Genomic DNA, 13,408 nt, shown 5'->3' with positions numbered 1-13,408 from the left:
GTAATACATATTGGGTTGTTGATATACTTTTTTTTCTAACTGTCTCTTTTTTTTCTAACTGTCTGAGTGGGTTTGGTAAATACTCAGTAGGGTCTTTACTAACCACATATTTTTTGTTTTTGAGGGGGACCATGCTGCATTGCCTGCTGCTGGCTTTTCTCTGTCCCCTATTTGGTTAGTAGAGACCCTACTGAGTATTTCCCATCCCACTTAGCTGATACAGGTAGTAAAGTTTTTTTCTCTACATCCCAATATTCTCAACATACCAGTGTCAACATTGTATTTTTTTTTAAACATATGTTTAAATCCGTTTTCATAAATTCCTAATTGCCTTTCTTGATGCCAAAATAAAAGCGGCCAATAATTAAATTGCAATATCCTTTTAATCAGCTAATGATATTACAACGGTATTCAAGTGCTGGCTTTTATTTTGAAGGTTTTGTCATTGCTATAGGAAAATGATGTCATAATTTGTGCTGCTGGCAGAATAGTAGTGCAGAGGTTAGAAAAGGGAAACAATACAGTAAGTTTCGGTTTTCAAACGGTCTTTGCTGGCAAATCGATTGTTGTTACAATTTATAGGGCGGTTATCTGGTCACTAGCTAGCTGTTGTGTATCCTTGCTGATTTAGCTAGTGATCAATCCCGGGAAGACCTCATAGCCTGTCAGCTGGCTAGCTAACGTTAGCTTGGTTATGTGTAACATTTTCGACGTTGATTATTTATTTTTCTATTTAGGTAGAATCATTTGTTAACCTCTTGCAAATTATTCTCCAGGGCTGGGTTTCCTGAAAAGCATCGTAGTACTAATATAATATTTTGTTCATTTTAGTTTCAATTGAATTAATACGATTTTAGTGCTACAATGCTTTTGGGAAATCCAGCTCCGGTTTGAATATAATTCTCCTATAGGGTGTTGTTACTTGTTTGTTTAGGTTGTCGTCATCATGGCAGACCCTTGGAAAGAGTGCATGGACCACTGCCTTGAGGTGACCAAAGAGGCTGGGAAGGTGAGAAAACAGCATTATACACTACTAGCTAGGTTACAGTGAATAATATTACGTTATGTCAGGGATCATCAACTAGATTCCGATTTTTTTTCTTGACCGGATAGTCAGTGGGCCATAACATAATTACAAATAATTTGTAGACTGCAAATTGACCGCAAGAAGCCCAAACAGATAGAATATTATACTAAATAATAATAATTTCAAACCTCGCTTACATTTGTACACGATCACATAAAGTGCTTTCAGAAAGTATTCATACCTCTTGATTTATTCCACATGTTGTTGTGTTACAGCCTGAATTCAAAATATACATTTTTAATCACCCATCTACACACAATACCCCATAATGACAAAGTGAAAACATGTTTTTTAGAAATGTTCGCAAATGTATTGAATATGAAATACAGAAATAACTCATTTACATAAGTATTCAGACCACTGAGTCAATACTTTGTAGAAGCACCTTTAGCAGTGATTACAACTGAGTCTTTATGGGTAAATCTCTAAGTTTTCCACACCTGGATTGTGCAATATTTACCCATTTGTTTTTTTTTCAAAATTCTTCAAGCTCTGTAAAATTGGTTGTTGATCAATGCTACACAACCATTTGCAGGTCTTCCCATAGATTTTCAAGTAGTTTTAATGTGTTTTTTTAGTTAGTGATTAGTGATTTGCCTCAAACATAACACTTTGTACAGTATTACTTGTGTGCCTTGTTGCAAACACGATGCATGTTTTGGAATATTTGTATTCTGTATTCTACCAGTAGGTGCCCTACTTTGCAAGGCAATGGAAAATCTCCCTGGTCTTTGTGGTTGAATCTGTGTTTGAAATTCACTTGTCGACTGAGGGACCGTGCAGATAATTGTATGTGTCGGGTAAAGAGACGAGGTAGTCATTCAAAAATCATGTTAAACACTATTATTGTACACAGTGACTCCATACACATCTTAACTCCTGAACTTATTTAGTCTTGCCATAAAGCGGTTGAATACTTATTGACTCAAGACTTTTCAGCTTTTCATTTTTAATTAATTTGTAAATATTTCAAAAAATATAATTTCACTATGTCATTAATGGGGTATTATGTGAAGGCCAGTGACCAAAGAAAATCTATTTAATCCATTTTAAATTCAGGCTGTAACACAACAAAATGTGAAAAAGTCAAGGGGTGTGAATACTTTAACTCTATTATGCATGGGAGTACTTTGGAACAGATGTCCTAAATTAATATCACTTGGAGCTGATTTGCTTGTTTTTACAAGAATTGTACAAGAATTTCCATAATTTATTTTTATGCCTAGAAAACTTGGGGGGCCAAATAAAATCACCTGCGGACCAAATTCAGCCCGTGGGAAACCTGCCTTATGGTCTATCAATGCCTTGTAGTCTATCTTACTCTCATGAGGGTGCTGTGCTCATATAAACCGTTATAATGAAAACGTTTCAGTAATGAAACAGTGATCTGTCATCGCCAAAGTGGGTGCTAAAAATTGGTGGTGGAAGAGGTGAGTTGTCACCTAAAACCATCACAAACCTTTGAAGGTTTGAGAGCATTTGAGAGCATCCTGTCGGGCTGTATCACCGCCTGGTACGGCAACTGCACCGCCCACAAACGGCAGGGCTCTCCAGAGGGTGGTGCGGTCTGCACAACGCATCACCAGGGGCAAACTACCTGCCCTCCAGGACACCTACAGCACCTGATGTCACAGTTAGTCCAAAAAGATCATCAAGGACAACAACCACCCGAGCCACTGCCTGTTCACCTCGCTACCATCCAGAAGGCGAGGTCCGTACAGGTGCATCAAACCTGGGACAGAAAGACGGCTTCTATCTCAAAGCCATTGGACTGTTGAACAGCCATTATTAATACAGAGAGGCTGCTGCCTACATACAGATTTGAAATCATTGGCCACTTTAATAAATGGAACACTAGTCACTTTAATAATGTTTACATATCTTGCATTACTCATTTCGTATGGATTTTACAACATCTATTGCATCTTGCCTATGCCACTTTGTCATTACTCATCCATATATTTACATATTTTTATTCCATTCCTTTACTTAGATTTGTGCATATTAGGTAGTTGTTGTGGAATTGTTAGATTAATTGTTGCACTGTCGGAACTAGAAGCATAAGCATTTCACTACACTCGCAATAACATCTGCTAACCAATAAAATTTGATTCAAACAATTATTTAATCCCTCATGTGACTAGCTGGCTGACACTCTCTCTTTTTCATCTCTCTCTGTCAGATGATCCAAGAAGCGTTGCAGAAGGACATCTCCATCATGCAGAAGAGCTCTCCTGTGGACCTGGTCACTGAGACCGACCAGAAGGTGGAGCAGCTCATCATCTCCTCCATCAAGGAGAAGTTCCCCACACACAGGTACAGTAGCTCACTGCAGATCTTTACATTGTTCCCAGCAGACTTGGGTCAAATGCATAACTAAAATGCTTGAAATTGATTTAGCTTGCGTGGTATAATGGAACCCAATTCATTAGTCCCAAAAGTGCACATTTTGCCAGCTTTGCATGCAGGTCAAGATAAATCAAGCACACCTCAATTGTTTGCATTTGATCCAGGTCTGGTTCCTAAGTGCCTGAAAGGTGTGGTACTGTGCTTCTGTCGCTGATATTCATTATCCACGATCTTCTCTTGAATTCTTCTTTCACCAGTTTTATAGGTGAAGAGTCTGTAGCGGCGGGAGCAACTAGCAACCTAACTGATAATCCCACCTGGATCATCGACCCCATTGATGGGACCACCAACTTTGTCCACAGGTGCTGCACAATGTTACAGTTCTGTATTGCAAACATGCCCCCTTTTATAGCCTAACATATTATCTAATGTCCTCATAACCAAAGAAGCTATAGCCTCCTACATCAATCATGTTTTTTTTTTTGGCATAGGTAGCTTCATATTAAAATGGCTATTTTTAACAAGATTTTTCCTGGAGTGACCTCAAGGATTTTAATATAAATTTATTTTTATGTGCTTAGTTCCTTTAGGAGTTCACTTATTTAATACCTTAACACATTTTCTCTTTTCTTTTACCTCAGATTCCCCTTTGTCTCTATGTCGATTGGTTTTGCTGTGAAGAAAGAGGTAAAGGTTTTCTGTGTTTGGCAATGTCATGAGATTTACAAGACAGTAATAACTGAGTAGCAGGAACTCAGCAGGTTTTGACTTTGCATTTTAAGTCAACCTTCTCTATGCTATGTCTTTGACTCAGATAGAGTTTGGCATTGTCTACAGCTGCCAAGAGGGCAAGATGTACACAGCACGGAAGGGGAAAGGGTCATTCTGTAATGGAGAACCCATCAAAGTGTCTGGGCAGGAAGGTATGTTGTACAGCCTTGTCTGTCTGGCTGAGCCAATTGAGATAATATCAACTAGGTAGAGTCATTCACCAAGTACCAAACATCAGGGCTGGTATTCATAAAGCATTCTAGAGTAGTAGTGCTGATCTAGGGTCTGGTCCCCCCGTCCATGTAATCTTCGTCATTATGATCTAAAAGGTCAGTTAAACTGATCCTACATCATCATTTCTCTTAATTTGAGCGTTGTGCCTTCAAAATGGTCTGTCATAACAGCTATTAGGAATCAATTGATCATGATAACACGAGGAAGATATACAGATTAATTGTATCTAATTTTATTGTATGAGAATTAGCTTGGTTAGCGTTATGCTAGTTTGTTGTGTAATGATTCAATGAGTAGTCATAACTCATGACACTCTGTGTAGACATCACCAAGTCCTTGGTCCTGACAGAGATGGGCTTTAAGAAGGATCCAGAGCACTTCAAAACCATGATGGGCAACATCGAGACAATCCTCACCATCCCTGTGCACGGGTAAACATTACTTCCCACACTCTCTGTTTAAACATCATCTCAATATTGTGAGCTTGTAATGCTTCAAACATTAATAAGGCCACAGAAAGAGAGATGTTATATTATAATAATTTATACCATTTAGCAGACGTTTTTATCCAAATCGACTTACAGTAGTGCATCAAAGGTGCAAGTGCCATGCTCTACCCATTGAGCCACACGTGATGATGTTTGACTTACAGTGGTTTAGATATATATGAGGCTAACAAGCAAATGTTGCTCCCGTAGCATTCGCTCGCCGGGTAGTGCGGCAGTCAACATGTGCCTGGTGGCGTGCGGAGCGGCTGATGCCTACTACCACATGGGCATACACTGCTGGGACATGGCTGGAGGAGCTGCCATCATTAGAGAGGCTGGGGGTGTCATCATGGACATCTCAGGTGATTCACTGTACATAGTTGTAACCATGATGTGGCGGGCTTCTGAAGAAGTGATGTGGATTGTAGATGGTACATGATCAAGGCCTCCAAGTCCTGAGTAAATTATTTTATTGATCTTATTAATTATATTTTCACCATCTTAAAGTTCTCAATGAGGTTCAAATGAGTACTGGACACCTGCTATTACATGGATCTATTGTATTGTTGTCCTACCCAGGAGGCCCATTTGACCTGATGTCCAGGAGGCTGATCATTGCCAGCAGCAGAACCATCGCAGAGCGCATCTCCCAGGTGATAAAAGCATTCCCTGTAGGAAGGGACGACATCGAGGGATAAAGTACCATCACACACACATGCACGCACAGTGGGACTGACACATGGCTGCAGGTGCATGCGCACCCAGCAGAACACACATACACATGTTTAGATTAGTCAGGTCAAGATCCTCTCTGCGCCTTAATTGTTAAACTGGTGGTATTAACTTTTCTCTGAATGCACCTCAGTGGATTTGCGAAAACCTATCAATGAAGACCAACTTTATTCATTTAATTGACTGTTTGCCCCTCAAGGGCTTTGACTTGTATCTCATTTTCGGGGGCATTTAAGTGAGAACAAGATTAGAAAATTTGGTCATTTTCTGTCTCAATCATACACCACATGGCCAAAGGTATGTGGACATACCTTCAAATTTGTGGATTTGTTTATTTTAGCCACACTCATTGCTGACAAGTGTTTAAAATCAAGCACACAGCCATGCAATCTCCATAGACAAACATTGGCAGTAAAATGGCCTTACTGAAGAGCTCAGTGACTTTCAACGTGGCACTGTCATAGGATGCCATCTTTCCAATAAGTTAGTTTGTCAGATTTATGCTCCGCTAGAGCTGCCCAGGTCACTGTAATTGCTGTTATTGTGAAGTGGAAACGTCTAGGAGCAACAACGGCTCAGCCGCGAAGTGGTAGGCCACACAAGCTCACAGAACAGGACCGCTGAAGCACGTAGCGCGTACAAATCATCTGTCTTCAGTTGCAACACTCACTACTGAGTTCCAAACTGCCTCTGGAAGCAACTTCAGCACAAGAACTGTTCGTCAGGGGAGCATCATGAAATAGGTTTCCATGGCAGAGCAGCCACAACACTAGCTTCAGATCACCATGCGCAATGCCAAGCGTCGGCTAGAGTGGTGCAAAGCTCGCCGCCATTGGACTCTGAAGTAGTGGAAATGTGTTCTCTGGAGTGATGAATCACGCTTCACCATCTGTCAATCCGATGGACGAATCTGGGTTTTGCGGATTCTAGGATAACGCTACCAGCACCAATGCCTTATGCCAACTGTAAAGTTTGGTGGAAGAGGAATAATGGTCTGTGGCTGTTTTTCATGGTTCAGGCTAGGCCCCTTAGTTCCAGTAAATGGAAATCTTACCGCTACAGCATACAATGACATTCTAGACAATTCTGTGCTTCCTGTTTCTGCATGACAATGCCCCCCATGCACAAGGCAGGGTCAGAAATGGTTTGTCGAGATGAGTGTGGTCAAACTTAACTGGCCTGCACAGAGCCCTGACATCAACCCCATCTGAAACCTTTGGGATGAATTGGAATGCAGACTGCTAGTCCGGCCTAATCGCCCAACATCAGTGCATGACCTAACTAAGCTGAATGGAAGCCAGTCCCTGCTGAAATATTCCAACATCTACTGGAAAGCCTTCCCAGCTGAGTGGAGGCTGTTATAGCATCAAAGAGGGAACAACTTCATATTAATGGCCATGATTTTGGAATGAAATGTTCAACGAGCAGGTTCTCCACATACTTTTGGTCATGTGTAAGTTTAATATTTTATGTAACTGTATTATAACTTGAACAAATAACACAAACCTCAGCAGTATATAGCTTCCTTGACTGATTTAGAATCTTGAGCTACAGACATCCATTGACTTTCCACAAAATATATAGGGAAATCTGTATTTATTTAGATCTGAATTGTAATTAATTATTTTCCTACTCTACTACAGTGCTAAATACTTTATATGTTATGTACTGTGAGGTATATTTATTTATTGCAGGTATTGGTATAATATGTTAATGCTTTCGCAAATAACTTGTTACCCACATTTATTATTTTCCAAACCTCTCATATTTGGAGTGACCATACATTGAAGCCTCACTCCCAGAGAACATAACATGTTGGGTAGCTACAGTGGGGCAAAAAAGTATTTAGTCAGCCACCAATTGTGCAAGTTCTCCCACTTAAAAAGATGAGAGGCCTGTAATTTTCATCATAGGTACACTTCAACTATGACAGACAAAATGAGAAAAAAAAAATCCAGAAAATCACATTGTAGGATTTTTAATGAATTTATTTTTCAAATTATGGTGGAAAATAAGTATTTGTTCAATAATAAAAGTTTATCTCAATACTTTGTCATTGCCAACAAAGGGTATATAACAGAGGTCAAACGTTTTCTGTAAGTCTTCACAAGGTTTTCACACACTGTTGCTGGTATTTTGGCCCATTCCTCCATGCAGATCTCCTCTAGAGCAGTGATGTTTTGGGCTGTTGCTGGGCAACACGGACTTTCAACTCCCTCCAAAGATTTTCTATGGGGTTGAGATCTGGAGACTGGCTAGGCCACTCCAGGACCTTGAAATGCTTCTTACGAAGCCACTTCTTCGTTGCCCAGGCGGTGTGTTTGGGATCATTGTCATGCTGAAAGACCCAGCCACGTTTCATCTTCAATGCCCTTGCTGATGGAAGGAGGTTTTCACTCAAAATCTCACGATACATGGCCCCATTCATTCTTTCCTTTACACGGATCAGTCGTCCTGGTCCCTTTGCAGGAAAACAGCCCCAAAGCATGATGTTTCCACCCCCATGCTTCACAGTAGGTATGGTGTTCTTTGGATGCAACTCATCATTCTTTGTCCTCCAAACACAACGAGTTGAGTTTTTACCAAAAAGTTATATTTTGGTTTGATCTGACCATATGACATTCTCCCAATCTTCTTTTGGATCATCCAAATGCTCTCTAGCAAACTTCAGACGGGCCTGGACATGTACTGGCTTAAACAGGGGGACACGTCTGGCACTGCAGGATTTGAGTCCCTGGCGGGGTAGTGTGTTACTGATGGTAGGCTTTGTTACTTTGGTCCCAGCTCTCTGCAGGTCATTCACTAGGTCCCCCCGTGTGGTTCTGGGATTTTTGCTCACCGTTCTTGTAATCATTTTGACCCCACAGGGTGAGATCTTGCTTGGAGCCCCAGATCGAGGGAGATTATCAGTGGTCTTGTATGTCTTTCATTTCCTACTAATTGCTCCCACAGTTGATTTTTTTCAAACCAAGCTGCTTACCTATTGCAGATTCAGTCTTCCCGGCCTGGTGCAGGTCTACAATTTTGTTTCTGGTGTCCTTTGACAGCTCTTTGGTCTTGGCCATAGTGGAGTTTGGAGTGTGACTGTTTGAGGTTGTGGACAGGTGTCTTTTATACTGATAACAAGTTCAAACAGGTGCCATTAATACAGGTAACGAGTGGAGGACAGAGGAGCCTCTTAAAGAAGAAGTAACAGGTCTGTGAGAGCCAGAAATCTTGCTTGTTTGTAGGTGACCAAATACTTATTTTCCACTAATTTTCAAATAAATTCATAAAAAATCCTACAATGTGATTTTCTGGATTTTTTTCCTCATTTTGTCTGTCATAGTTGAAGTGTACCTATGATGAAAATTACAGGCCTCTCTCATCTTTTTAAGTGGGAGAACTTGCACAATTGATGGCCGACTAAATACTTTTTTGCCCCACTGTACCTGACAAGCCATAAAGAGTATTGCAGATATCTTACTATGAGTGTAGCTTTGTTTGATTTAGTGACTAAATAAAGACATGTTTTGAGAAGTGATGTTCTGTAATGTTTTCTTAGGCTATATGAAGAGGGAAGTAAAAAGAAAAAGCAATTTAATTTCTATACTAATAATGATATTGCCACACATTTCTTTATGAATAACTGATGGGTATAGTGTTTTTGTATTTTGTTCCTTATGTAGTCGCTGTTGTCTGTGCTAACAGCAAATTGGAAAAAACATAAATCGGTCATTTAAAAAAGCCAATGCCCAAACAGGAAAGTCACAAGAGATGAGAATATATAGCAATGGTTAGTTTCACAGGGGAAGGCTAAGAATCACATTGTCTGCCTGAACTGTCGCCTGATAAAAACAATTTGTTTTACAGACAACCTGAGGATAGAAGGTCTTGATAATAATCTCTTTGAAGTAGGTTCACATGTAATTATTTTGGAATGTTTTGTCAAGGGTCAATACATTATTTTATAAAGAACATACATTCACACCAACTGTTAGTGATGTTAATCTTCTTTGTGCACAGCAAACAGGAGAGATGGGCATGTGTGTTGCATGCAGTTGAGTTATCCAACGCTGTGTGTCTGAAGCAGTCTAAACATGGGCCCTACTAAATGTCCTCTAGAAATAAGTACAAAACCCAGCAGCGTTGCAGTTCTTGGCACAAGCCAGTGTGCCCGGCACCTACTACCACACCCCCTCCAAAGGCATACAAAATCCATGTCTCAATTGTCTCGAGGCTTAAAAAGCCTTCTCTAACCTCTAACCTGTCTCCTCCCTTTCATCAACATTGATTGAAGTGGATTTAACAAGTGACATCAATAAGGGATCGCATGGATTCACCTTGTCAGTCTATGCCATGGAAAGAGCAGGTGAACACCTGTTTGTATACTCAGTTTATATGTATTACCATAGTAATACATACCATAATTGTAAAGTGTTGTAGATTGCTTATTTACTTTAAAGGGGCAATAGCCTTCCACCTTTTCAAAAGTTAATATTTTGGGTTCTGATGGGGTTAGACAGTTTAACTAATTTCATGTAAGTTATATTATTAAAGAATCGTTGGCTATAATTAATTTATAAGTCCAAAAATGTATTTATCAATGGCAGAGTTCCCCTTTAATGGTGGATTCATGTCATTGTTTCTTCACAACTAGTGTGACAACCAGCACATATCGTTTTGCATTCATGAAGATTGTTTAAGGCTTTGTTTGAAGGCTTTACTTAGTTGTTTAAGCTTCTCCTCATTTGTGTTTTGGGCATTCCAGTATAAATGATTCAATATTGTGTGTACTCCTCATGGAATGACTCTACTAGTTTTCATATAATGTTTATTTTATCTTTTTTTTAACTAGGCAAGTCAGTTAAGAACAAATTCTTATTTTCAATGACGGCTGAGGAACAGTGGGTTAGCTGCCTGTTCAGGGGCAGAACGACAGCTTTGAACCTTGTCAGCTCGGGGGTTTGAACTTGCAACCTTCCGGTTACTAGTCCAACGCTCTAACCACCAGGCTACCCTGCCGCCCCAATAATAGAGCCTAATGCTCTGGAATTAGTGGAAATATTGTGTAATAAATGGTACCACCGTTTTGTACTATAGGGGCCATCTGTGATGACTCAGATGGCCTCTACAGCTGAGGAGTGGCATGATTTAAAGGTAGTTTTCCTCTTTAGTCCCATGGGTCCATTTAGGTCAAAGTTGGCAGGAATGAAAGACTGCTTGCATGGCTTTTTGGCATTAGATTATGGGATTTCTGATAATTATTTCCCATTCACTTCTGGAGTGGTTGCACTGTATCTCTTGTAGAAACAGGCCACGAGAATGCAATGACACAATCCATCTGCTTCACACTTATTGGGTTTGATCATTCCTGTTCCTGCTCAAACAATTACAATAGCTCTGCACATTGAGAATGATGGAGAGGCTTTGTTTTTTATTGGCACCATTGATTTGCATGCATTGATGTTCACACAAAAGACAATACAAGAAATGTCCTACATTGTAACTGGCACACAGTGAGAAAGCAGGAAACATCCTAGGACCAAACTCCTATAAATCCCACGGTTTACACAGAACACACCTAGCATAATGGTTCAAATAATACATAAACCTGTGTGGACCAAAGTTGGGTTTGATTCCATTTCAAGTCAGTTGAACTGAACATGGAATTCCCCATGTAATGTATAATGCATTATAATATGATGTAAGTTCCAACTGGGTTTAATAACATGCATGTTGCATTTTGAATGGAGACTAGTTTTAACATGCCATACAGCAGTACCATCTTAACAGACAGTTTTACATGCCTGGGTATGTCTGATGACATATGCATGCAAGTCTAGATGGTCGTAGATGCTCCTGACATGGTTTCCAATGCATCATAATACATTATACCTGGAAGCTTTAAGTATAGTAAAGTATTACCTAATTTTCCATACCACCAATACCCTTTTCAGTAGCTTACTCACATTCTCATCATGTTGCAAGTCTCCTTTTTACGAGAGTTGTTTTTTCAGATTGGTAACCATCATGGGTTGCCTATGAGGAAATGTGTGTGGGGCGGTTCTGGTACTTTTCCTGTGCATAGTCTCATGCTAGCTACTTAATATCTCCTCTTTGAGTATGCACACCTTTATTTGAGGATAACAGCATCCAGTGACTACCTATTGAGGACCCAACTTTTCTCAGGTAAGTTTTTGTCCAATTTCTTCAGGGATGAATTACAGCTGCCAACATAAGGATGTGCATATGTTGCTGAAATAGTTTTAGCTAAATAATGTGTATATCAGCAGAGTGCTAAAGCCTACATGGGAAGAAGGTGATTCTCTTCAATGTTGGGGAAAGTGGACTTAAAATGTGAAAACAAAATGCACTTGTAGAACATTGATCAAGGGCTGCTTAATGTGCCAACAAAATGTGGGTAAAGATTTGACTGCAAGTATATCTTTTTTGTAATTTTTCTAGAATATAATTGTGCATGATAACATACCAGATACTGAGGAGTCATTTCAGCAAGCCATGACACCCCATGTTCTGAAATTCTCTCTGTAGTTAGAAGCAGGTAAGATTGGCATTACTGAAATATTATTTTGTTTAAATAAAATCTTATCTTGGAGAAATTAAGCTTATTAATTGCAACCAAATTGGCCATTTTAATTGATAGGATTCTGATAATATTCAATAAATATAGTACCCAACATCCATTTTTTTTTTTACTTGGCAAGTCAGTTAAGAACAAATTCTTATTTACATTGACTGCCTACCCTGACTGACACTGGGCTAATTGTGCGCCGCCCTATGGAACTCATAATCACAGACAGATGTGGTGCAGCCTGGATTCGAACCAGGAACTGCAGTGACGCCTCTTGTGTTGAGATGCAGTGCCTTAGACTGCTGCACCACTCAGGAGTCATCCAACCAATGAGTCAGAAATGAGATTTTTTTTAAATTCAAAAGCCACCTACGTACTACGTGATGTATTCCCTGTGAATCTGGTGATGTATTTTTTTCCCTCCTTTGTATTTGAAGTCGCTTGCATTATTTACCAAAAGTAGTCTGAAAGTACCAGGTTTTGCCCACTAGACTACACTGTTTCTGCTATACCACCATACTCTACAACCTACTTCTGTTTCCGGAGGCATGTATTGAAACATGTACAGTCGTGGCCAAACGTTTTGAGAATGACACAAATATTAATTTTCACAAATTCTGCTGCCTCAGTTTGTATGATGGCAATTTGCATATACTCCAGAATGTCATATCCAGGAACAGTTTGGTGATGAACAATGCCTTTGCCAGCATGATGGAGCACCTTGCCATAAGGCAAAAGTGATAACCAAGTGGCTCGGAGATCAAAACATCGATATTTTGGGTCCATGGCCAGGAAACTCCCCAGACCTTAATCCCATTTGAGAACTTGTGGTCGATCCTCAAGAGGCGGGTGGACAAACAAAAATCCACAAATTCTGACAAACTCCAAGCATTGATTATACAAGAATGGGCTGCCATCAGTCAGGATGTGGCCCAGAAGTTAATTGACAGCATGCAGGGGCAGATTGCAGAGGTCTTGAAAAAGAAGGGTCAACACTGCAAATATTGCATCAACTTCATGTAATTGTCAGTAAATTGCTTTGACATTTATGAAATGCTTGTAATTATACTTCAGTATTCCATAGTAACATCTGACAAAAATATCTAAAGACACTGAAGCAGCAAACTTTGTGGAAATTAATATTTGTCATTCTCAAAACCTTTGGCCACGACT

At 39.8% G+C, this 13,408-nt stretch overlaps 1 protein-coding gene across 1 annotated transcript; it reads left to right on the top strand.

Moving 5' to 3' along the window:
* The first annotated feature begins 435 nt into the window (after positions 1–435).
* LOC135522528 (inositol monophosphatase 1-like) lies at positions 436–9,184 on the top strand. Its single transcript, XM_064948874.1, has 9 exons — positions 436–523; positions 912–1,009; positions 3,270–3,403; positions 3,694–3,798; positions 4,078–4,123; positions 4,251–4,359; positions 4,764–4,872; positions 5,140–5,291; positions 5,509–9,184. The coding sequence occupies exons 2-9, from the start codon at positions 947–949 to the stop codon at positions 5,625–5,627; spliced, it is 837 nt and encodes a 278-aa protein (XP_064804946.1). The 5' UTR covers positions 436–523; positions 912–946; the 3' UTR covers positions 5,628–9,184.
* Positions 9,185–13,408: the final 4,224 nt, after the last annotated feature.

This window comes from Oncorhynchus masou, chromosome 30 (assembly GCF_036934945.1).
Source record: "Oncorhynchus masou masou isolate Uvic2021 chromosome 30, UVic_Omas_1.1, whole genome shotgun sequence".
NCBI classification, from domain to species: domain Eukaryota; kingdom Metazoa; phylum Chordata; class Actinopteri; order Salmoniformes; family Salmonidae; genus Oncorhynchus; species Oncorhynchus masou.
The sequence above is the reverse complement of the archived record's forward strand: the minus strand, read 5'-3'. Positions and strand labels throughout refer to the sequence as shown.

Bases quoted from the DNA above. Each gene is read 5' to 3' on its own strand.
- LOC135522528 (XM_064948874.1), top strand. From the start codon at position 947: ATGGCAGACCCTTGGAAAGAGTGCATGGACCACTGCCTTGAGGTGACC. The intron at 3,799-4,077 runs GTGCTGCACAAT...CTTTTACCTCAG, and splicing joins ACCACCAACTTTGTCCACAG to ATTCCCCTTTGTCTCTATGT. The intron at 4,873-5,139 runs GTAAACATTACT...TTGCTCCCGTAG, and splicing joins CTCACCATCCCTGTGCACGG to CATTCGCTCGCCGGGTAGTG.